The 22,790-nt window shown below is 37.7% G+C and overlaps 1 protein-coding gene across 1 annotated transcript in view; it reads left to right on the forward strand.

Annotated features, from left to right (window-relative positions):
• The window catches only part of LOC115453087, a 148,592-nt gene extending 125,802 nt beyond the window's left edge, over positions 1-22,790 (forward strand). Inside the window, exons 3-7 of the mRNA XM_037436634.1 lie at positions 16,375-16,538; positions 18,115-18,349; positions 20,915-21,004; positions 21,476-21,541; positions 22,068-22,790. Of these exons, the coding sequence (XP_037292531.1) occupies positions 16,387-16,538; positions 18,115-18,349; positions 20,915-21,004; positions 21,476-21,541; positions 22,068-22,790 (1,266 nt within the window). The 5' untranslated portion in view covers positions 16,375-16,386. The remainder of the gene's footprint in view (positions 1-16,374; positions 16,539-18,114; positions 18,350-20,914; positions 21,005-21,475; positions 21,542-22,067) is intronic.

Genomic DNA, 22,790 nt, shown 5'->3' on the forward strand with positions numbered 1-22,790 from the left:
CTTTCGTGTAAATATAAAAAATCATATCTTTCGCTTTTTATGAACTATAACTAAATAGAAGACAAACACAAAATCAGTCATTAAAGTAAATACGAAACCAATTAGAGTAGTCACGAACGAAACCCAGCGACGTCACCCTAATGCCGACTAATCTCCCAAGTTAAACGTTTCTTAACGTCACTAGAGATGTACCTGCGGAATCGGAATCGCATTGTTTTATTTAGAATCGGATTTTTTGAGGCATTGACTGCGGGAATAAAATTACTAGCATGGGTGTTGTCAACTTTCAACTCAGAAGGAGCAGACTTCAAATTATAATCCAAGGGGAACAAAGCAATTTTGTTTTGTAAAGATCATCTTAAACACAATTACATACTTTTGTATATATTTAGTAATAATATCAGCCCCTATTATATACTGTCGCACTGCTGGACACGAGCCTCCTTTACTACTTACGTAATCTATCTAGATTACGCCTTGGTCCACCACGCTGGCCTAGTGGCATTGGTAGATTTCAAATACCTTTAAAATTCCTACAGAGAACATCTCAGATATGCAGGTTAGCTCGTCTCGTCATTCAAAGCAATAAAGAAAACAAAACTAATTGAAAACAAAATATACTTGAATTTTATTTAGTGTTCAAAAACTAATATCTTCTTTAATTTAGAGGTAAATTGCATAATTTGATTGAGAGATCCTAGATCTCCTGATCCGATAACATTTTGTATGAATCAATGTATATTTGGAAGGAATTGGACTGCTACAAGATAAGCCTAAATCATTCCTGCAACTTGAAAGAATTTCTGATAACCTCACATAAGTAAAAATAAGTAAAGACAAAGAAACTTCTAGAATCATAACTAATAAACACGAGTCAGAATTGGCAAATCTTCATCATCCCATCCCTAACATTTAGTTTGTACAATTAAGAAACACGGTTCCAAGTGAAAACCATCAGAATTCGCAAACTCTTGATATTTTAGCAGTTGTTTATGTTTTCTGTTTAAATGTCAACTTTTAATGTACTTCGGAGTGTCTTGAAATATAATTAACTGGCTATTTGCGGCTTCGAGGAAACCATCGCAATGAAGAGGGGATATTTTATGAACTGATAATTTTACTATTTTACCCGCGTTAAGTTTCTGGAATTCAAAATAGGCTATACCATTCAAATGAATCCCTATTTCCCTTGGTCACGCCATCACGCGTGAACGGCTGGACCGATATCACAATTTTTTTTTTTGTTGTGTTTGTTATTGTCAGACGATTCTTATGAAAGAAAAAATCAAAAAATTGCGCGGATAATTAGAAAATTTAAGAATACTTAACGACAATACAAATTTTACATAACTGTCAGATGTTTGAAGTAACTGTCAGCGATCGACAGAATGCGCGCGTGCATACATAGTTAAGACAGGACAACATCTGTCGGGTCAGCTAGTTAATTATAATAATACCAGCTCTGTAGTTTATTGTATCATGACACGGGCTTCCTCTACTACTTTTATTTTATTGCTTTACATGACGAAACGAGCTAGCCGTTCGCCTGATTTTAAGCGATACGATCGCCTATAAACAGTAGAAACACCATCCAACTACTTGAATTACAAAGTATTGTTTCGTGAGATCTTAAATCTTATAATGTTCAATAGTTACACTGGCTACAATGTCTTTCAAACCGAAACACGACAATGACTACACACTGCTGCTTGGCGGCAGAAATAGATATTGCGGAGGTACCTACCCAAGCAGACTCTCACATCTGAGAAACCTAACCACCAGTAATAGTACTATTGAGAAGGTTTAGGTCTTAGTCCACCACGCTGGCTTAATGTGAAGCATACTTCATACACATATATTAGGTTCAAAACCTTTTCGAAGTTGCTTGTAATTTGTCATGACAGAAAGACTTTAACGGCAACCTAATTTTAAATAATTTTATATATAATTATAAAGGCGATTTTAGATTCTTACCTACCACCCAGATCATAACAGACAAGCCATTACGTGTATGCTAATAGAATAACAAGGGTTATTTGTGCTGCAGCGTGCCGTCGCAGAGTGCATATATTAGCCTCCTCATGTAGTTTGTATGCGGAGCTTGTTTCGCGGATCTCCTTATTCTGTATTGCGGGTAGATCGTTCCTGGCATAGTTAGATTTTTAAAGCATAAGTTGTGAGAAAAAGTTACCATTTCTACTGTTGAGTTTTCGAATCTTAGTTGATTGAGGTCAATTGGCATCAAAACTAGTTTTAATATAATGTAGGGCAACAATTTACGTCTAAAGCTAATGTCATAATATCACTAAAAAAATTAGGATGATCGTATGAAAGATTTGCTCACTGTTACACGACGAATGTAACTCTTCCTACTCCATTTTAAAAATACATCCTATCTATTGTACTTTAAGAAACACTTTTGACCATTTACTTTGGACATTCCATTAATATACCATTTGAAGAGTTTATAGGAAATCTCCGCATAAAAACATTTTATGTAACATCTCAGAATAAGGCTATGAAGGATTTGTGAAGGTTTAAAGTTATTAGTGGCCTTCGCAGGTTAACGTCGAGTGTCGGCCACGCCCTCTGGTGGGGAGCTTATACATGTGTACATTTATTGCACGAGAAACCTTGCAACTCCAACGACTTTCCCTTTGAATTCACAACAACACTTTAACTTTTATAAGTCTTCACATATTTTGCTACACTTATTTTAGTTTACAGTTGCAGCTCTGTGTCACAATGTATAGTTGAGTGCTCTCGCGTGTGGTGCAGTAGACGAGCGCTCTGTGTCGCGCTGTGTCATCGGTGCGTACAGCCGCGTGCTGTCGCGTGTGGTGCAGTAGACGAGCGCTCTGTGTCGCGCTGTGTCATCGGTGCGTACAGCCGCGTGCTGTCGCGTGTGGTGCAGTAGACGAGCGCTCTGTGTCGCGCTGTGTCACCGGCGCGTACAGCCGCGTGCTGTCGCGTGTGGTGCAGTAGACGAGCGCTCTGTGTCGCGCTGTGTCACCGGCGCGTACAGCCGCGTGCTGTCGCGTGTGGTGCAGTAGACGAGCGCTCTGTGTCGCGCTGTGTCACCGGCGCGTACAGCCGCGTGCTGTCGCGTGTGGTGCAGTAGACGAGCGCTCTGTGTCGCGCTGTGTCACCGGCGCGTACAGCCGCGTGCTGTCGCGTGTGGTGCAGTAGACGAGCGCTCTGTGTCGCGCTGTGTCACCGGCGCGTACAGCCGCGTGCTGTCGCGTGTGGTGCAGTAGACGAGCGCTCTGTGTCGCGCTGTGTCACCGGCGCGTACAGCCGCGTGCTGTCGCGTGTGGTGCAGTAGACGAGCGGTTTGTTTAGCGCTATATTTCTAGGCACAGCGACAATTCGTTTTCTAGGAGATACGACATCACGTACCTCTGAAACGAAGTGAAACCACTTATGTAAGAGTTTTAAAGCTCGCTTTAAACCAGAGCACACAAAGATAATATTTAAATTATTGTTTATTCGATACTGTGTAATACACGGATATAGCGACCATGGATAGGAAACAAAATGTTTATAAAAAAAAGTTACCAGTATAATATCGCGTCAACATTTCAAATTAAACAACTGCTATTACAAAGCCTACTAGTAACTAGTTAAATACATTATCTCTCCGGATTCTTAATCCAGTTTATGTTGTAAAGAGGCAAAGTTTGTTTACAAGTTTCTATATTTGGATGTGACTATCCTTGAAACTTCGGACCCGTTCGAAAACTCTTTTAATACTAGACAGCTACATTATCTTCAGATCTGTGGATTGCGAGTTTTGAGAAGTCCACCGAAGTATCCTCTGTTCGTCATATCAGGCGACAAATAAGGACATTTAGGCAGGCATCAGGCAGTAAGGATGGCATCCCAGGTACTCTTTACAATTCATATCATTGTGTGACCCTCGGCATCGACGGCAGGGTGTGAGAGGAAGACCTGATGCTATCTTAGACGCTGAAAGCATCCCACAATGCGCAGGGACTCCTAAGCCAAACAATTGAAGAAGATCTCCAGGTTGCATTACACCGAAGACATCAATTTAATTCTCAAAAAACCAATATAATTCCCGGCGCTCGCTGTCCACACCGAATGCACGCCCATGTACGTGGGAAAATTTGTCGCTTCCCTAGGCAAACAATTAAGTGTACCTCATGGTTGCCAACCCACATTGAAGCCTATAAGGGGCCGTTCAACTATTAGGTAATGCAATTTGGAGGGAAGGGGGGTTCATGTGAAACATTACGATGCGATACAGGCGCGGGGGGCGGGGTTTGAACAAAGCGGTATGTAACATTGGATTTTTCTTTAAAACAATAACAAAGATATTTTAGCGATTTTCCGGTACTGACTTTGCGAAAAAAAATATGTAATTTTAGAGTTACATAACTTTTTGAGGGGGGGGGGGGCGTACAGGAGAACGTTACGGCGCGTTACTTAGAGACGGGGGGTCAAAAATCATCAAAAATTGCGTTACGGAATACTTGAACGGCCCCTAAGGGCTCGCGAACATTTCCTAGCCTTCTCGCTTCCTCTCATCCTAAGAGGTTTCCTTATCCTTCTCCCACACTTCCTTCCTAGCTATCCCCTCCAAACTTGCCTACAGGGCCCTGCAGTCGCTAAGCCGAGGGATCCCAGAATCCCATTTGCAGGTTTCCCTCGGTGTTGACTGCGGAGTCCCATACCCAAAAATAAAAAAAATAATCCACCATAAAAACAAAGGTCGCGCCATTCCTAAAAACCAAATTGCACACTTAATAAAATAATGACCTATTTCAAAATTATTCATTTGTGGCAGTCGTCGGAAAATTCATTTTTGCTTGCTGCCTTTTTTTGAAGTTGCTATAAAATTGAGCTTATTAAAGATAGGTAAAAAATGAAACCTATAGCATGAAAAAAAAGGGAGGAAACTAAAAGGTCGCAAACAGAAATTGGTTGTTTGACGATTCCCACAAATTGGCAATTTTGGAATAGGTCATTACTTTATTAAGAGTGCGAAATGTCGTAAGCGGACACAATATTTTGTATTTAATTCACATAATTTATGTTTATTTATACCACATCTAGCGTCCCTCTGTCGTCGTCAAACAGCCATTCTGTTATGCCGCGGCACGTTTAACCTCTAAACTGGTTAGTATCTGGGAGAGCGTTTGCGCGCGTATTTTTACGTCGTTTTATGTACAAAACATGTGGTTCAAAGATGTGGTTAACGGAGTTCGATTAAAAAGAATTTCTCGGGGCTCTGAAAGGCGAAGTTAAACGTGGTTGGTATGATTTTCGTGCAGTCTAGAGTTCAATAACTGGATTATTTAATCAGCCTGAAGACGGAAGTGTAAAAACAATACATAATATTCTATGAGTAAACCATGAGGCATGAGTTTTGTGTCATTCTTAAAACCGTTTCTGGGTTGTTCCAGGATCTGCATGCTTTGCCTAGGCTTCGTGAGCACCGGCGTAGCTACTCCGTGGTAGAATAAGCTAAATACCTCATATCCAAACATAGTAGGGTCAGGGGACATTGGCGAAAGTTGAAATTTTGTGAAAGGTACCTGGCAACGTATAGGTATCTACTAATATACATTAATGCGGTCTGCAAATCGATCTAATGATACTTAGAATCTACATACATACTACATAAAGCAAAGGCAGGAATCGGGTTATATGGACCAGTCAACCCTGTCAGAGGGTCCTATTCCGCCTACAAGAACAGCTGGAAAGTCTTATAGTCCTCAGCTATATGGCTATCAAAGCTGTCTTTCGATTAGAAAGCAAGTTATTACGAAAGAACGGGTATGCTCCGTATGTAGAAGAATAGGGCCTTCTAACCTTATCGGAATCTTCCCTTCAATAACTCCAAGCTCCTAACACTGAATATCTAACCCTTCTTGCAAGCGTCTTGCCGTCTACTCCGAGCAGTTGGCTGGGATGGCATTCCAGTTTCAAGTGATAAACAGTGGGTGTTTAATGTACAGTATATTACGAAGCGGTAGATCTGTCGTATGTTTGGGCGCACGCCAGCCTTGTAATGGTGATCAATGACTTACGCCTTGTAACCAAATGGGTTGCTAAATATTACTAGTTTGCGCACGAAGCGTTGCTCGCGTCTTTGAAGTTTAGATTAGATAGAGTAATTGTAGTTCTTGGCACAAAGTTCCACCGTGCAGAATATACTTGTCCGCCCTAAAACTTCACACAGTCATTCCCTTTGTCTAAACTCTTTGGTCTCACCTTCAAAATGCACCTTCAGCACAGTTACAGTCAAAGATATTATGTATTCACGCAATATTGCTATTACATTCCGTCAGGCGTCAATCATGCTTACGCTCTATGGTAATTAATTTATGTGCATACATCTATATATATAAAAATGAATTGCTGTTCGTTAGTCTCGCTAAAACTCGAGAACGGCTGAACGGATTTATCTTATCTTGGTCTTGAATTATTCGTGGAGGTCTAGGGAAGGTTTAAAAGGTGAGAAAAATTCGAATAATTGCCGGGAAAATCCTCAAAACAGCATTTTTCTATTTCCCATACAAACGTTTTCTAAATAAAATGGAGAGTCAATTTGTAATTTATTACCGCTGCATAAAGTTCAAATTCGCGTGCGCGTTGGAGGATCTAATATCGCGTTCTGAAACTCAACAAAAGTGAAAGTGAATCGCGAACGCGACAAAATTGCATAGTCTCAAAATACATAGTACATAAATAGTGGTCGGCTTCGAGAAACTCAATTTTAGCTAACTTCAGTTGTTAATATAATATATAACTCAAAGGTGACTGACAGTGATATATCAAGGAACAGCCCAAACCATTGGACGGATCGGGCTAAGACTTTACATGCATAAAGCTACTATGACGTAGGCATCCCCTAAGAAAGGATTTTGATAAATTCTACCCTTAAGGGGATAAAATAGGGGATTAAAGTTTGTATAAATGTTCTTAGATTTTCGACTGATTGAACTGAAATTATAGATTGGGGATAAAATTAGTTTGAACCTATAAGTACCGGGAAAATATGTAGCAAGACTTTTATCAAACAGTGGAATTTTATCCTGGAAAACACCTTCACGCGGGCGAAGCCGCGAGCAAAAGCTAGTATAAAATAATTAATAATACCACCTGGACCTACCTCTTTGCTGGTTCTTATTCTTACTTTCGTTCTTGTTTTTACCACGCCAACCTAATGCGAATTTACATGGGTACCTTCAAAATATGGTAGTTGCACGATTAAATAAATAAATAATAATATTCCTTCATTCGGCTTTTCAGTACCGTCATGAATGTAAAAGCTCGTGAAGAAGTTTGTTAAAATTAGATTTGGATAACATTTAATACACAAATAAATCAAGGTTTGCATTAATTAAACCTTCATTTTATCCGGAAAACAGACTGTTTTTTTTACCTAGGACTACCACACAGCCACAAGCAAAACCTAGTTATATAAAACGTGTATTAAATAACAGTTTCTAGTAATAAATATAGCTTGCAACAGAAGATATTCTTGATGGAAACCTGCCAAAACTCAAACAATGGAACCCGGATACATCGACTCCGGCCGTAGTTTAAAACATTGTAAGGGCTTCAGTTTTGGACTTGAATAAACTTCCTTAGTTGTAACAAATGGGTACGGAGATGTCAACGAACTCTAGCTATAGACCTCTATATCTATTTATTTAATTGTAGTAATACAATGTGATAGACATACCCTAAGACTGATACGGATTTACATTTTATGTTCACAATTAAATAACAGGCAAAAATAAGATAGTATTTTTAGAGCAGTGTATATGTGCGTGCTGCGTGTGTGTGTGTGTGTGTGTGTGTGTGTGTGTGTGTGTGTGTGTGTGTGTGTGTGTCGTACATATAGCGGTATAGATCGAGGCAGTGATTAAGAGGATTTTGTGGCGCGAAAAGCTTTTCAGGCAGATTTTTTATATTATATTTTCAAATCTATTCACACGTCTTATAAAAGATATACGTAATAATAGAACCGTATCTAGCGAATTAAAAAATAATTATTTTAATAAAAAAATAAATGCATTATATTTTCCATAAAGATGTTTTTATATTCTTTTTTTAAGTTTTTGCATGTGTTTTAATATTTTGTAAATAAGATTTTGACTGTGCTAATTTACTGATGATTACTTTTAAACACGCAAAAGATATAAAGATAACCATATTCCAGGAATATCAAAATGGAGGGCTTTAATGTATAAATGAGGTTAAATTGGCCCTTCGCAAAACTCTCTAGTCGAAAGATTTAGGTAAACATTTACGAAATATAAATTATGAACACATAATAAAGAAATATTGCAATGGCACCGTTTATAAAATAAAAAAAAAACTTACTTTAATAAATAAAAAATGTATCACTGAAATCAGAAAATAAATCCGATAGTATTTGTTGTAAATACACAAAAAATAAGATCTCACGAATTGCGAAATTCTTATTGGCAATCGGTTAAATATTATCAAATTAAAATAGCGGGGGCGAATAAAAACAGTAAATTCGCACGATGACATTATTGTAAAAAAGAAATCCACATTGCAATCGAAATATAACATGAATATTTTCAAATTACAATTAAAATGAACCGTGCAAAACGGTTATACAATCTTTTGTTGTTCGTTGCTTTTATTTGCCGGCACGACTCTTGGCGGATATTGCGATATGAAACATTGTAATGAACTCAAATTTAGTTTCCTGATATTTTAATAACTTTTGGGAGTGTAATAAGGAAAGCAAAAGAAGTCATACCTAAATATACGTAAGACGTAACATTAAATTTTAAAATAAATAATACAAAGTCGGCGAAACAGAAACTATATTAGAAAACCTCTTTAATATTGATTCTAGAGTACAATGAGTTATTTTGTTTTGAACTACCAGAGTGTTTTATCTTAGAAAAATCTGAAGTAGAAATTGCTAAAAAATCAATACTACTTTTTATAAATTAAAATAAAACTATTTTACGATTTTTATATTCCAAATTTCTCCCGACGTTTCGAAGACTTCTGCGTAGATCGAACAACCAACACTAAAACTTAAAAAAAACTTATAATTGTAAAATGTAGGTAGATATTGTAACTTTGACTTTTCGGATGTCCAACACATCAGTCCGCCCCGTATACGAAGGCTGCAAATCTTTGAAACGTCGGAAGAAAATTTACATATAAAAATCCGTAAAATAGTTTTATTTTAATATCTAACATTCGCGTTAACATAAATCATTATATTTTTCATATTGCAAAAACACTTACCGAATACAAAATACCTTATCTAAGACTCAAACCCATAAACCCACGCTCAACTAGTATTTTTTACAGAAATCTAGGTCATTCGCTCTTGGTTATGTCAGAGAAGAGTAAAAACAGATCACGAATTTAAAATCACGGTTTGTGGTATAAGAGGTCGATAGCTGTATTATATTTTTCTGTTGGCAAAGGTGAATGATCTCGGATGTCAGGAGGAAGATTATGAGGAGTTTGGGTCAATTGTTTATCCAAGTTATTGCTAAGTACATAATTGTCTTTAAAGGTGCCCACACAGAGCTATGTAAATAAAAGCTGTGCCTGTATTGCAGACATCGTTTTTAATTTCACATTTTTTTTTTCTTTTAATTTTATTATGCACATGCCTTCGTCCTCTCTACAGGCTAAGGTTTACTGGGAGAGAATGCCAATGGCATTAAGTCCGCCTGTATACCACCGTACAAAATATAAATAAATAAATAAATATTTCATACGTTGTAGAAGGTTCTTACCGAAAAAAAATCACGTCCAATTGATAAACTCCTTTTTTTTGATGTCGGTTAAAAATGATGAAAAAAAAAAACTTTACACCTATTTTAACTTCTTTGATGAATGTGAATGTTCCTGACGCTGTTTTATTTTCGGATAAATATAAAAAAATATATATCGACGGTTGATAGGCTAATTGATTTATCAAATTTTTTTTCGAAAATTTTTACTAGTTTAAAATCATAGAAAAAAGTGCATTTAAATATGTATGAAATGGAGTGTCGCAAAAAAATGTTGCTTAAGTGAATTGGCCTTTCACCCGTCAATATAATTTTTTCAATATAACTTTTGTAGTGTGTATATGTCACTGCACTCTTCGTAAACGGTTGGACCGATTTTGATGAAATTTTCATACGTTTTCGAGTATGGATGGTTTAGATTTACAATTGACTCTGATAGGTGGCGCTGTACTTAAGTGCTAGGTTTAAACTCCTTTTTAGGACATGACAACGTCTGTCAGGGCCGCTAGACTTAAATAAAAATAACTTTATTACTGAGTTTTAAAACAGCAGAAGCCGGTGTGTTTGTACAATTAAAGAAAGTAATAAAAAGAAAATGAGTGATTAAAAACATAATAGATTAAAAATCAGCGTTATTTAGAATTTCTTTATTTTTTCTGGGTGTTTGTTAGAGTACATCGATAGCGATAGAGTATATTTGGAAGCAGAACATAGTGATTTGTTTCATTAATATCGGAGAAAGTTATTGTCTTATAAGATATTTGTAATTTACTTAAAAACTTTGTTTAAATTCTTCTACGCGTCCATAGGTACGGACAGATAGCTAATCAAATATTATTCATTACTCTCAGTAAAATTAATAAATACCCAGATATCTCTATAACCTAACAGCTAGAACAAGACGGTTAAACTAAATCCTAAGTTGTGACCACGGCGCATATCCACAATGGAAACTACCGTCCAAGTCATGCCTAACTTTTGATTGTTAGACTGAGGATTATTGGCTGTTCTAAGACTTTCATTTAGTTTATTTTAAATATTTGCTAAGTTTATTTTATTATGTATCTTCAATATGGGGTCAACGCAATTTAAACCATCCAGAAACATGTTGATGGAAAGATTTGACTTACTGGTGGTAGGATATATTTTATATCCGCCCCGATAGCGACCACCGTACACAATGTGTTAAAGCCCGCTATAGTGGCTCATGTGGGTGTGTCGTTAGAATCAGTTTATGTATATCCAGTTCCAACAGGCCGGCATAATAGGGTACCGGACTCATTTTTGTTCTTTACTATTATCAAATATTTACATAATATAAATTATAACACAGAAGGAATTATTAAAATCCGGTAAAAAATCAACAAGTTATAAGTCTTTGAATTTCGATAGAAGGGGTAATTAACGAGAAACAGAAAAGAGACGAAATACCCACATGTGACGTCATCGGGAATTACGACGCGTGCGAAAGAAAGAGATGAAGCGATATCCCCACATCGCTCCCACTTCGACACGTTACAATATTTTAAATATGAATTACTCGCTCATTTTTTAACCAATTGTTATGCAGTTGTCGCAGGAGTGCTTCTTTTTCGTATTATTAACCATTAAATATAGAATAATGTACAAAATCAAGCATAGGCCGGTCCCCTATTGTGTCGACTGTTGTGGAGAATCATCTCTCGTCCGTCGACATTCTATTTGTCTCCTCTCCGCTTACTATCAGGTGCAGTGAGTTCACTATGCTATGTCCGTATAGAAAAGTAGTAGTTAAAACCATCTGTCTGCTTATTATTATTATTTTTTCGGGATGATTTTTCCAATCAACTCATAAACGAAGCATGACTCAAATACGTGACTTTAAAATATTAAATTTTGCATACGTGTTCTCTTCAAAATGTAAGTGAGCCCTAAGAGAGAATTAATAATTGTGTTGCTCACGGCTTTCTTTGTATGTAAATCTTTTCCCGTTACAATAGATAATAAATTACTATATCTATCTACAGCGCTTTTGGTACAGCGTCAGCGCCAGCTATTTTAAAATATTCAACAAATCTAAAGATCTGAGAAGAACTCATAACATAAACTTTAAGGACATTGGCATCTTCCAGGGTATTCTCCCAGACCCTCAATCTGACGCAGCCGTCCTTTTATATACTAAGTTGTAATTCATTTAAAATGATTTGTACTATTGTTTCTTTTACTATGGGGCTGACATAGTCTCCTAAGAGACTCAAAGCCTTTAAACAAATAAAGAGAAAAAATAATGTTCAAACATTTCTTATGAGTAAAATTAGGGGATAACACACATGCCTTTTATTCCGAAGGCGTCGGTAGAGGTGCAACTGCTGCACCCACTTTTCCGCCATGTGTACTTCGTCCTATGATCTGATAGAGAGCGAGGCTATCGCCATATCGCAGCCATATCCGGTCTTACTACTACTACTCCGGGTACTAAACTGCGCGCGTAATATTTTTGACGTCACAAGCCAAATTTTGATACTTTCATATGCTAGTTTTGAATACGCGTCACTCGGTGCGTGTTTATCAGAATTTCAACTCCTTTCTCCTAAGATATAAAACTGTTCGACACGGAGGGTACGCTGTCATTTCATAAGTAAACCTTCTGCGACAACGTTTTGATCTGTGCCAGTATTTGTGATAGATATTTATTTAAGGTAGGAATTTTCATTTTTTAATACAAGTTAAATTATATTAAACTAATTTGTGCTTAAATTTTTCCGGGATAAGTGTCCAGCTATATATTTTCCCAGGATAAAATGGAATCTATATTTCAAGTGGTAATATTTTAAGAATGTGGATGGAAGATCCAGTAGGGATCAACCGCATCGAACCTTCGAAAGTCAGATATGACATTCTTAGTAAAGGTCAGGTCAAAAGTACCCTGAACTGGTGGGAATGCATGAAAAGATTGATGAAGGTGGAGGAAGCGAGGTAGTATGCCAGAATCGTGCAAAGTGGCAATTCATAGTCTCTGCCTACCCCTATGGGATAGAGGAGTGATACTATGTATAAAATTAGACGTACAGTATTACATAAGTGAAAATTGCATTAAATTCCGTGCAGTAGTTTTCGCTTGATGCGGGTACAAACATATAGACAAGCAATTTGTAAATGTTGTTTTGGCTTTTGCTGCTGGAAAGACCGGCTATATTAACTTTTCTGCAATATTTACAATGTACAAATATCGGCCTGTTATAATATTAAACATTTACCAGTCCCAGATTCATATTTAAATTTGTGTTAGTGCTTGAATTCCAACTTTACTTTCCTAGTATTAAAAATGCGCACGTTCCAGAAAATTTTTGGATGTTTGTTAAAAATAAACACAGTAACCGCTCAACAGATGTGGATGGAATCTGCTATACGGATAGATCACGGCCTGGATTAACATAGAAATTATAACGTACATTTTGTCCTGGTAATTAGCTTCTGAGAAAAATAAGGTCTGTCGTAGCGGGAATGGCTTTTTACGCAGTTGAAGTTGTGTGCAACACCTACTTGTAATGAAGATGCTACCAAGCTTAGAATATTTAATAAAATCAAAACAAAATACTATAAATAACTTTTGATAATTGTTAATCCGCGACATATCCATCTGCAAAATTTTACCCAAATCTGTTTAGCTTTTTCTGAGTTTACTTCTAACGAACATCCACATTTCACAATTTTTCGCATTTAAAATAGTAAGATAATTACACCTAAATACCGAAATTCTTTACTTTCTTTCTTTACCTGTTTAAAATCTTGGATTATTTAATATGATTTTTATACTTATATCAGATACAATTAATAAATCCAGTGATTGTAATTCGACCGTCGAATTTAATATACACATATGTTATGTATAAATTTTGATTTTCTGCAAACTTTTGTACGAACTTTAATAATTTCAAACTTTACACTCCTGTGTGCGCGCAATGTGTTTACAGGGACGAAAAAAAATCTCTTCACGTAATAATATACACCGCTAGTTATATTTAGTGGTAGGATATATTTTATATCCCGGATAGCGACCACCGTACACAAGGTGTTAAAACCCGCCATAGAGGCCTACGTATGTGTCGCGTTCCGGGGTCAGCCTGTGTATATCCAGTTCCAACAGTCCGGCATAATAGTGCCGACTGCTGAGGGGTAATCATCTCTCGTTAGTCGTAATTCTATTGGACCCCACTCCACATTCCATCAGGTGCAATGGGATCACTTTGCCATGCCTGTCTTACCCTTCCTACATAACACCATTTCTTTTTATTTAGCTTAGTAATAAAAAACTATAGGTTTAAAGATACCTATTTATTTTTCTATGCATTTAATATTATTGTTACTTTTAAAAGTATATCGTGCCCTCTCGAGTGCGCTCTCTCAAAATATAAACAAGTGCATCACAAAAGGGATGCTCATTTTATAATTAAGCCTTCTACTGTGGCATAGTTTATAATTCGTGTCAGTGTTTGATTTGCGCTCGGTTGATTAATAGGGAGGTTAAATTAATTATTATTTATTCCAGCGTTTAATTGTAATTTAATTTGTAATCAGAGTTATTTTGAGTTTTTTTTTATTGCTTTGAATGACTAGACGAGCTTTCCGTTCGTCTGATGGTAAGCTATAGGACCGCCCATGAACAGTGGAGACACCATCCAACACCTTGAATTCCATATTGTTTGGTATTCCACTGCGCTCGCCATCACATGAGATGTTAAGTCGTATTATATCCAGTAGTTACACTGGCTCAATGACCTTCAAGCCAGAACACAACAGCGACTATACTACTGCTTGGCAGCAGAAATAGACATTGCGGTGATACCTACCCAAATGGACTCTCACATATGAGAGAGCTGAGACGAATGTCCGCAGGTTCAAATCCCAAGGGCACACACCTCTAACTTTTCCAAAAAAGTTATGTGTGTATTCTTTGTGAATTATCGCTTGCTTTAACGGTGAAGGAAAACATCGTGAGGAAACCTGCACAAGTTCTCTATAGGAATTTCGAAGGTGTGTGAAGTCTACCAATCCGCACTAGGCCAGTGTGGTGGACTAAGGCCTGATCCCTCTCAGTAGTAGAGGAGGCCCGTGCCCAGCAGTGGGACAGTTTATAATACAGGGCTGATATTATATTATAACTTGACCATACGTTTGTGAGCCTGCCAAGGGTCGGCTTATATAAAAACACCGAACTTTTGAGTGGACTTTAGGCGCAACCATATCAAACAATAGTGACAAATTTTATATAATACCATACTCCAAATAAGGTGCTAATGATATAAAATAAGGTCGGTTCACACGTCCATGGTGTTTCCCACGATAACAATCTGGTAAGTGTGACACGACGTTCCCACAGCAACTTATGAAACTTATTGTTTTGACTCAATGGAAAACTATAGGTGTCGTTGACCTTTGGAAATTTGATAAAACTTTGATACAATCAGTTCTGCATCAGTGGCATTGCTCAAAACATTGTTTAATCATCCCTGTGTGATATTCTGCAGTGGCAAAAGGTACATACATATAACTCGAATACTGCCGGCTTCCTACACGTAATTTATGTAAAGTTTAAATATTAGAACGATTTACAGACCATTTTTAGTACCTACATCTGTCGGGTTACCTTTCGGAAAACTTCACCTTTTGCTACTAGTATGCTGCGTAAAGTATGAGCCTCTACTAATGCCGATTTGCCTATGATCGTTTAATGCTGGAAGTTGCTAAACTTTATAGTCGAAAGTCATATAATATCAGCCCTGTATTGTATAATGTGCCACCGCTGGGCTCGGGCCTCCTCTAATATTAAAAGGGATAGATCTTAGTCTACCACTCTGGCTTAGTGTGGGTTAGCAGGCTTTACATACCCTCAAAATTCTTCTAGAAAACTTCTTCGGTATGCGCAATGTTTTCCTTCACCGTTAAAAGAAGCGATAATTTACAAAGAATACACACATAATTTAAGTAAAGTCACATAAGCGAGCTCTTGAGTTTTGAACCTATGGACATTCGCCGTAACAGTCCGTTCCGTTCCCAACTAGACTATCGCCGCTTTTAACTTAATTCATATCGGAATTCATATAAAGGACTTTTAAATATTGTATAATATTTTGGGATTATGGAATTACATAACCTTTAATAATTCATAATTCACGAGCCTATAAATGAACTGCTTTAAACAACAATAAAAAATCAATTGTATTTTTTTTCTCTTCTCACTTTATCATGTACTGTAGTCTTTACCCTAAACTGATTGATAAGAGCAACACCAGAGTTTCTTGCCCGTTCTTCTCTGGTGAGAACTGCTTTCCGAACTGGTGGTAGAGTTAATATTGACGGAATCTAAATGATGTATACCATTTTACAGATTCAAATAAATCATTTCATTTCATTTCGAAGAGGATTATTTCGCCTGTGTTCAGTCCCATGGTATGATAGGGGGCCATCCTATCAACAAATTGGACACAAATTTCTAACTTCGGAGTAATATAGAGCAAAAAAACGCAATATCACTCCCCGACCTGGGATTCGAAAGCGGGATACAGTTACGTCACGTCACGTCTTAATAATATTGCAATATATTTTTTTCTTCTATTTCCAGAACAGAAGAAGAATGAAGCGTCTTCTCTACATCTTGTTGGTGACGTCAACCATGTCCCAAGAGGTGACGACGCGGGCGAGTCTCCTCGGGCCCAAACACTTCAACCACCACGCGTTCGATGCTGAGCAGTATCTTAAGAGTTTGAACCTTCCTGTGCCTACACCGTATGTATAATATCGTCTTTTATTATAATACTAGCTGACCCGACAGACGTTGTCCTGTCTTAACTATGTATGCACGCGCGCATTCTGTCGATCGCTGACAGTTATTTCAAACCACTGACAGTTAAGTATGTAAAATTAGTATTGTCGTTAAGTTTTCTTAAATTTTCTAATTATCCGCGCAATTTTTTGTATTTTTTATTCCATAAGAACCTTCTCCTGACAATAAAAAACACAACAAAAAAAAAGTGAAATAGGTCCAGCCGTTCACGCGTGATGGCGTGACCAAGGGAAATAGGGATTCATTTTTATGTATATAGATATTTGTTCCTTAATCATATTTCATTATTTTTATATTATCGCTTTAAGATTGTTAACGTTATTTTAGAGTTTATAATTGTTTTTTTCAATATAACAATGCATGCCGTGGCAAGTAAACATAATGCATTAAAAAATATTGTTAGAAATTTGTAAGGTTTAATTGATTTAATGCAATTAGCACTGTTTTCCCCAAAATAAATAAATATCTATACTAGTATTAAAGCTGAAGAGTTTGTTTTGCGCTAATCTCGGGATCTAAACCGATTTTGTTTTTTTTTTCACCAATAGGAAGCTTACTCCTAAGTGCTAAGCTACTTTTTATTCCAGGAAAATATTTATCCCGGATTTTTTTATAGTAACTATAATATACAATCTTTTAAACTGAACAAAATACGACAAAACTCAAAAATAAAGGTGTAGGTACACAAAGATCCGAGACCTAGTCATGAAATAGACAAAGCAACACTATCTCAAAGGCCTATCTACTCGAATTGGGACATCATTCATTAACATTTATATATAATTCAAACGTAAACTTAGTTAATGTGTTGCGATTCACAAATTAACAACTAAATCAATTAACTGGAGTGCAAACTTGAAAATTCAGTTTAACTTTGCTTCTTTGATTTAGATAGTTAAAGATTAGGCATGTTTGGTTTCTTACCCTTTCAAGCCGCTTAATTATATATGTGAGACTAGGTTTTATATGTGACTCTGCTTGTGTAACATTGTAAAATTAAAGAATATAGCTATAATTATGTGCCAAAATGTTTAACGACTTCAAAAAGAAAGTAGGACTTCCGCCCTAGGCTAGCGTGGTGGACTATGGTCTAATTCCTCTCAGTAGTAGAGGAGGCCCGTGTCCAGCAGTGGAATGGTATATAATACAGGCATCGATATATAAGTACTACGTACTAGACTTAGCGTTCCAAACATTCACTGTGTTCAACTGAATTGAACTGCAATCCATTCAAACTGACTTTAGTGTGTTCGATATTGACAGCTTGTGTTTGTGTACGGAGTGGGCGCCCATAATATAATAACTCGAGTCTAAGTGTAAACCTGGATTTGAATAAAAAATATTAGTCAAATTAGTAAAATCATTTGTTGTTCAAGTGAATAAATAGGTTATAACAGTGACGTTTTGGTTGCCATTTTAGTTCAGATTTTGAACAAATAGTTTATATGGACGTTCGTGTCTATAGAATATACGTCAATGAACACAGGGCTGATATTTTTTTTATGACTATGTTTCCAGGAAAGGCCCAGTCCTCTTCCCAAACGACGCTCCGCCGCCTCCGAGACCACCTCTCGTAGTCACCTCAAGACCTCTCATCGAATCCATAGCACGAAGCAACCTGAACCCTTTGAACAACTCCATAGCAGAGTCATCGAACAACGGCGTATCATTTGCACCATATTTAGGAAGAGTTAAAGATTATAAGCCGTATTTTAATGTTGGAACGGGGCCGGTTACTGAGAGATATTATCAGGTAAGACTTTGAAGTGAATTATGAATCGAGCTAGTAGCTGCCCTAGTGAGCGATTGCCTATAAATAATATATCTCCGGCGACTTCAAACAGGCCGGTATTTTGTCCACTGGCGATAATATTTCTCATCAGTTGACTCTGCTTGGATCTCACTCTACTGTCCATTAGGTGCGGAGCACTTTACTGTAATCATATAAAAACTACGTGAACTTTAAGAAATTAGTGGAATTGTTATACGAAAATATGCGATATAAATGATCATATCTCTTAATAGTAATTTAGTTAAATTTGATGTTTTCACAGTTGAAAGAGACCATAGGTCTAAATTTGATACAAATTTCAACTTGATAGCTAAACGCGTGTCTGAATGAAAACGTCTTGACGGTCAGGCAAAAGTGATCCAATAAAGGTTCCTATTGAGGTTTTCTGGTGGTAGAATATATTTTATATCCGCCTGGATAGCGACCACCGTACACAAGGTGTTAAAACCCGTCATAGTGGCCCACGTAAGTGTGTCGCGTTCCGAGATCAGCCTGTGTATATCCGGTTCCAACAGGCCGGCATAATTGTGTCGACTGTCCAAGGGCAATTCTCTCTCGTCAGTCGACATTCTATTGGACCACTCCACTTACCATCAGGTGCAGTGGGGCCAATTTGCAGTGCAAGTATAATAAGAAAAACAAATCCCTAACAACCGTGGACTAAGTCAGTTTCTATCAGCTCTTAAAATATTTTTTATGCATTAACCGTTAATTTTCCAAAATATCGCCATCTAGTTTCGCCTTTAACCTTTATAGCCGTATAGGAGCGGGAATAAAAGGCTAGTTTTTAGAATAACAGTGACAATGGAGATGCTCGTATTTGGGTCGGTGTGGCCTCTCCTTTTGTGTTGTGACTTGCCATCTTTTGTGCATGAAGCCACTAGCTGTGGCCATTGGACAAACGTTTCTATTTATTTATTTATATTTACACTTCATATGAGTCATTTAACTGCGACCAAAGGCAGTCTTTATCAGTCAAGCTCGGGTTGTGCAGAGAATATGTTTACTCTAGGTTTTAATTGAAAAAGGAGGTATACTTCTGCTTTCTCTCAATTCTTCTCGCAATACGGTAATTGCCAGCTTTAGACATGAGATTTTAAATGTCATGACGCCCATCTATTGGCTACATGTTTGTAACTGGCACAGAATTCTTGCTGCTGCTTGACGACATAAACAGGCATTGCGGTGGTACCTATCTAGTAACTATATATTAGTGGAAATGCCAAAATAATATACATTTTTGTATAGGTACACGACAAAGTGACTCCACTGCATCTGATGGTAGTGGATTTGTGGGCCAATATAATGTTGACTAACGAGAGATGATTACCCCCAGTCAATACAATAAAGTCGGCCTGTCGGAACTAGATATACACAGGCTGATCCCAGATCGCGACACACTTATGAGAACCACTACGGCGGGTTTCAATACCTTGACTACGTTGGTCGCTATGCGGGCGGATATAAAATATATCCTACCACCAGCAATAGCTTTACCATAGCCACTATGAAAATGTGCTTAACGCTCATCATTATCAAAATGAAGATTGTCCCCATTATCCATAAAAATATATTATTTAGGTCTCTTGTATGCAGTAGTTTGTTGGGTGACGAGCGCAGTATCGGCGCGCAGTGGATTGTAAAATTTTATATGGTATTGCAATTATTTATGGACGCTAACCATAAAGTGGCTATAGGTATAGGCATCTCGCCATGCAATTATAAAAACATATGTTTTTCTGATCCCGCCGCTTCAATGGCCGCACTCCGCCGCCACGGATTCCGTGATATTCTTTTTTTCCATCCATTCAATTCCTTGAGAACGATGATTGATTAATTCCATTGTGGTGCGTGGTAAACACCAGGTGCTCCCTGACCTCGGGCCCTTCATTAATTAACTGTACGTGATACATGGATTTATACTAAACTTGGATCCAAGAACCTCGACTACTGGTCTCTGGTTTGATTTCTCGAACGGATAAAGTTAAATACAATACTTTATTTATCATGTAGGCAAAGAAGTACTTATGATACGTCAAAACAATTTATAAGAATAATTATTATTTCTAAATAATTATTTCACTTTGTATAACTACGTACATTTTAAATTAGGGATAAAATTAATAATAAATGCAAGACAATACTAAAAATCAAAGCAAGCTGTTACATCACATTGGCCTTGTGTGACATTGATAACACCCCAGTCGAGCCGGTAACAAAAAGCTGTCACTATATCTTGTAGCCAGTGTAACTACTGGACTTAATATCTCACGTCTCAGGATGGCGAGCGCAATGGAATACCAAAAAATACTTTGTAATTCAATGGATGGTGTTTCTACTGTTTATAGGCGGTCGTATAGCTTACCATCAGGCGAACGACAAGCTCATCTCGTCATTCAAAGCAACAACAAAACCTATTATAACAGACACTGCAAATAGCTTGGTCAATATATCTACAACCACTCCCAGAACTGAAACCAACAAAAGAGTTAACGTAAATACATTTAAATAAGATTTGTCTTCCAGACGCAGACTTCGTTGCCGCCGCTTTACAAGACAATAGGAGACGCAAAAACTATCGCAACCCCAGAACAAAGGGTTATAAATTATTACCAGGTACCTCGCTAACATTTAAATTCGATGAGATTAAAGTTTTTGTGATAGTTGGATTGATTGTAAAAAAAAATGGACAGAGATTAATGTTGGTTTATGGCCATCTCTAGGCTGTAAGCTGAGGTTTTGGATCATTTAACGAAGTCAGAAAATTACCATTTGTGTGAATATTTGGCTAACAATATTATCCGCGTTAAGTTTAACTCGTCTCTTAACAAAGAACACAAAAATATATGATCGACAATCATTAACAGCTAATTACATCTCTATCGACCCTTAAGATAACACAGACGTTAAATTGTTTAATGTTACGTTCCACGAAACTCACAGCCTTTGGGAAAACATGATGTATACCTACTTATTATTCCACATTTGCAAATTAAGTACTTTAATATTAATTCTTAGCTGGCTTACAGTCTACACGAAACACGAAACACGTCAAGTAACTTCGGTAAAGTTTAATTCTGTTTGTAGATTAAAGAACCAGACTACATTCATCAGCAGAGCAACGAAGTACACGATGGAAACAACGCAGACTATGTGAGTATATATAGTGTTATACGCGGCTATACGCGCCGGTGACACAGCGCGACACAGAGCGCTCGTCTAATGCATCACACGCGACAGCACGCGGCTGTACGCGCCGGTGACACAGCGCGACACAGAGCGCTCGTCTACTGCACCACACGCGACAGCACGCGGCTGTACGCGCCGGTGACACAGCGCGACACAGAGCGCTCGTCTACTGCACCACACGCGACAGCACGCGGCTGTACGCGCCGGTGACACAGCGCGACACAGAGCGCTCGTCTAATGTACCACACGCGACAGCACGCGGCTGTACGCGCCAGTGACACAGCGCGACACAGAGCGCTCGTCTACTGCACCACACGCGACAGCACGCGGCTGTACGCGCCGGTGACACAGCGCGATACAGAGCGCTCGTCTACTGCATCACACGCGACAGCACGCGGCTGTACGCGCCAGTGACACAGCGCGACACAGAGCGCTCGTCTACTGCACCACACGAATCAGAATTAACTTATGCTACTCATTTCTTTTACAGGGTAACTACGCATTCTCCTATACAGTAAAAGACAAGAATACTGGCGATGACTTCTCTCATTCACAACAAAGCAGCGGTTCAACCACGAATGGAGAGTACAGGGTTCGACTCCCAGACGGAAGGATGCAGATAGTGTCATACACAGCAGACGAAAACGGGTACAAAGCGGATGTACGATATGACGAAACATCCGGTAATGGAGATGTAAACGCTTACAACATAGTCTACGACACACCCGTTGACGATAAAATAAACAATCATGTAACAGAGAAGAATGATTACCAATCGTATGACGCACAACCAAGAGATTACAAGAAAGACTACAACAATTACGATTCAAAAGAGTATTACAATGATTATTCCTCAGAATACAACGAGAATTATTTACCACATAACAATAAGTTCACGAATTTAGTTAACAATAACATAGTGTCAACAGTAAGACCGTCTTACGAGGAAATTAAGAACCTATTCACACCAAACAAATTTTACAACAAAATTGATGAGACGACGAACTATCCTATAGTAACAACAGATAGTCTACTGATTGGTGCTAAGCCTAACCTATATACTAACATTCTACACTCTACCGTATCTCCAATAACAGCAACAACTCCAAGAACTCCGACTATCGCAAGTTTGAAGAAGAAATTAAATTTAAACCAACCCGTACTCTCGGGGAGGTTTATAGACAAAATCAATAAGTATTTAAAGTTCAATTAA

The sequence above is a fragment of the Manduca sexta genome, chromosome 2, assembly GCF_014839805.1.
Source record: "Manduca sexta isolate Smith_Timp_Sample1 chromosome 2, JHU_Msex_v1.0, whole genome shotgun sequence".
NCBI classification, from domain to species: domain Eukaryota; kingdom Metazoa; phylum Arthropoda; class Insecta; order Lepidoptera; family Sphingidae; genus Manduca; species Manduca sexta.